This window comes from Austrofundulus limnaeus, unplaced genomic scaffold (assembly GCF_001266775.1).
Source record: "Austrofundulus limnaeus strain Quisiro unplaced genomic scaffold, Austrofundulus_limnaeus-1.0 Scaffold7, whole genome shotgun sequence".
NCBI classification, from domain to species: Eukaryota; Metazoa; Chordata; class Actinopteri; order Cyprinodontiformes; family Rivulidae; genus Austrofundulus; species Austrofundulus limnaeus.
In genome coordinates this window covers 625,519-627,936 of record NW_013952409.1, presented here as the reverse complement: position 1 = coordinate 627,936, position 2,418 = coordinate 625,519, and the positions used below count along the sequence as shown (strand labels likewise).

The window sequence follows — 2,418 nt, the reverse complement described above, 5'->3', positions numbered from 1 at the left end:
ATATATATATATGTGAAACCTCACATGACCACATCTCTTCCTGCAGCCTGCACATACTGTATGTGAGTGTGTGTGTGTGTGCAAATATGTATATGTGGAGCATATGGGGACCATTAATGCAAATGCATGGCACGTTTTCCATCCGATCTGCAGAGCTGAGACCCCCCATCAGGCTCTCTGTACACTCTGACTTTGGTGTGTTTGCATGTGTGTGTTCCAGCGCTTGTATAATCAACTCTGCCGTCGTTCTGAACGTGTGCCACAGGCTATTTCTGCTCGCTCGTGTTGTCAACTGTAATATCTTACCCTCGCCCTCCTCATTCACTTTCATAATGAACTCCAGTCTAGCATGTCATAAGCCCCTGTCTGTTAGATTTCCTCTTTCATTTTTTCCCCCTTTGAGCCGAGGCCGGCTAGATTGCTTCGATTTGTGGATCCCTCACTTTTTGCTGTGGAGGCTAAGAATGTTGCTGAATTTGAGGAACTACTTGGTGGCAAAACCATTTGTTTAGAACTTCTTTACTATGTGTGTGTCTTTGTAATGCTGTGTGAACATCTTTTGACACTATGCTTATGAGGGTATTTTGTCATGTGGACATTTGCCTGGTCAACACAATGGAAAAAAAACATTTTTGTGTCAGGTTTTAGGTCTAGGGCTAAGGTATGAATTAATTTAGGTTCAGGATTAGGTATGTACCTGTGATGATAGGTTTAGGGTAATGGGGTAAGGGTTAGGCTGTAGAAATAAAGAGTGTGTGTATGTGTGGGTGGGTATTTAATGCACAAATGTGGAAATTCCTTACACCTAATTTACATTAGATGCGGTTCCGCTGCGGTCCGACCTCCGCAGCAAATACGCAACCATTATAATCAATGAGAGTGTTTACACTGGCTCCACATGGGCGCAGGGCAGCGGTCAGCGGACGGCGATCTGCCAAAATTAGATTCAATCCTATTTTTGCTCACGTTGCACCAACTGGAAAATGAATAAGCACAACGTTCATATTTTCAAAATAATCCACCAACGGCAGACTAATTTTGTCAAAATCCCAGCTATATTAAMAAATATATGGATATACGTATTTTTACACAAATGCTGTCAGAATGTATCGTTCTGTTTGGGAAGCTGATGGCAACATGTAGCGAGCAGAATATGTAAACTTGATACACGTGGATTTTATTTTGAAATCAGAAATTTCAAAAAGATGACAGCGATGCAGTTTCAGCTGTGTTTGGAGTCCGTTTTCCACAGAATTAATGATTTGACTTCCACATTTATCACTGGATTTAACACGCACAATCTCGCATTTTCTGCACAGGCTTCTTCTTCACTGAGCGCTGTATAAATTGGGGTGCAAAGAAACGACCGCGAACTGCGCAGCGGAACCGCATCTAGTGTAAATTAGGGGTTACACACCATTGAACCAAACAACAACATGTAGGTGATTTATTTTTATTTTAGCTCGGCATGGAAGGGAAAGCAAAGAACACAAAATTTAGGATTAATTAAAGTTGTTTTAAAAAAATAATAATTTGGAGCTTTGTGTCACTTAAAGCAACCAAAGTGGAGTTTAATGAAAAAATCTGATGGTTTCATTTTATTGTGTCATAAATAGTTTTTTAAGAAGCTGTTAGAAATCAATCACAATAAAAGCTTGTAGGCGTTAATAATCCACAATCAACTTCTGACAAAGAATTGTGATTATTTTTTAACATTTCTTTCAAATTCATCCCTTTTTGGACTAAAGTATAGTCAGTGTTGTTACATAAGTAAAGCATTCTGGGTCGGTACAAAATTTCAGTACGTGTATAACGGTGGCCACTTACTCTCAACTGACAAGGTGATGGGCTGGCTGGTCTTGTTCTCTCCGTTTTTGTCGTTCACCGCCTGCACATAGTAACGCCCAGCATCTGGTGCCACCGTGGACAAGATAACCAGCGTGTTGTCCAGAGTGATGGCTCTGAGGAAGAAACATGCAAAACATTACAAAAATTAAAATGGCATGAACAGATGATGATAAAGTTCTGGCTGTAAGTACTCTGGGAAAATGATGCATTAAAAAGTGTCATTCTTTGCAGGAACGCGTACCCTTGCATGGCAAAGTTAGCTCTAGAAAATAAAAATTATCCATCTAACCAGTCTTAAAGGGATTCACGATTAGTTGTAACATTAGATTTTATTTGATAAACATATATTTTAACTGTAAAATAAAGACTGTAAAAACTGACTGACAGACTGTTTAGTTTTGTAAATGTTTTACAAATTTGTTTTAACATGGACGGAGCCATTTTATTTACACACAAAGCATTCTGGGTAAAAGACGATGTGGATAGGTCATCGGTGCGAGGCTGCTAGCGAGCTATATCCACCCTGAAGGTTAATTTTGGACAATATCTGATGATCGACTCTTTTAAATG

At 39.4% G+C, this 2,418-nt stretch overlaps 1 protein-coding gene across 1 annotated transcript in view; it reads right to left on the bottom strand.

Annotated features, from left to right (window-relative positions):
- The window catches only part of LOC106535223 (protein sidekick-2-like), a gene marked incomplete at its 5' end in the record, with an annotated part of 434,350 nt that overhangs the window by 91,400 nt on the left and 340,532 nt on the right, over positions 1 to 2,418 (bottom strand). Inside the window, 1 exon segment of the mRNA XM_014032179.1 lies at positions 1,828 to 1,961. Within this exon segment, the coding sequence (XP_013887633.1) occupies positions 1,828 to 1,961 (134 nt within the window).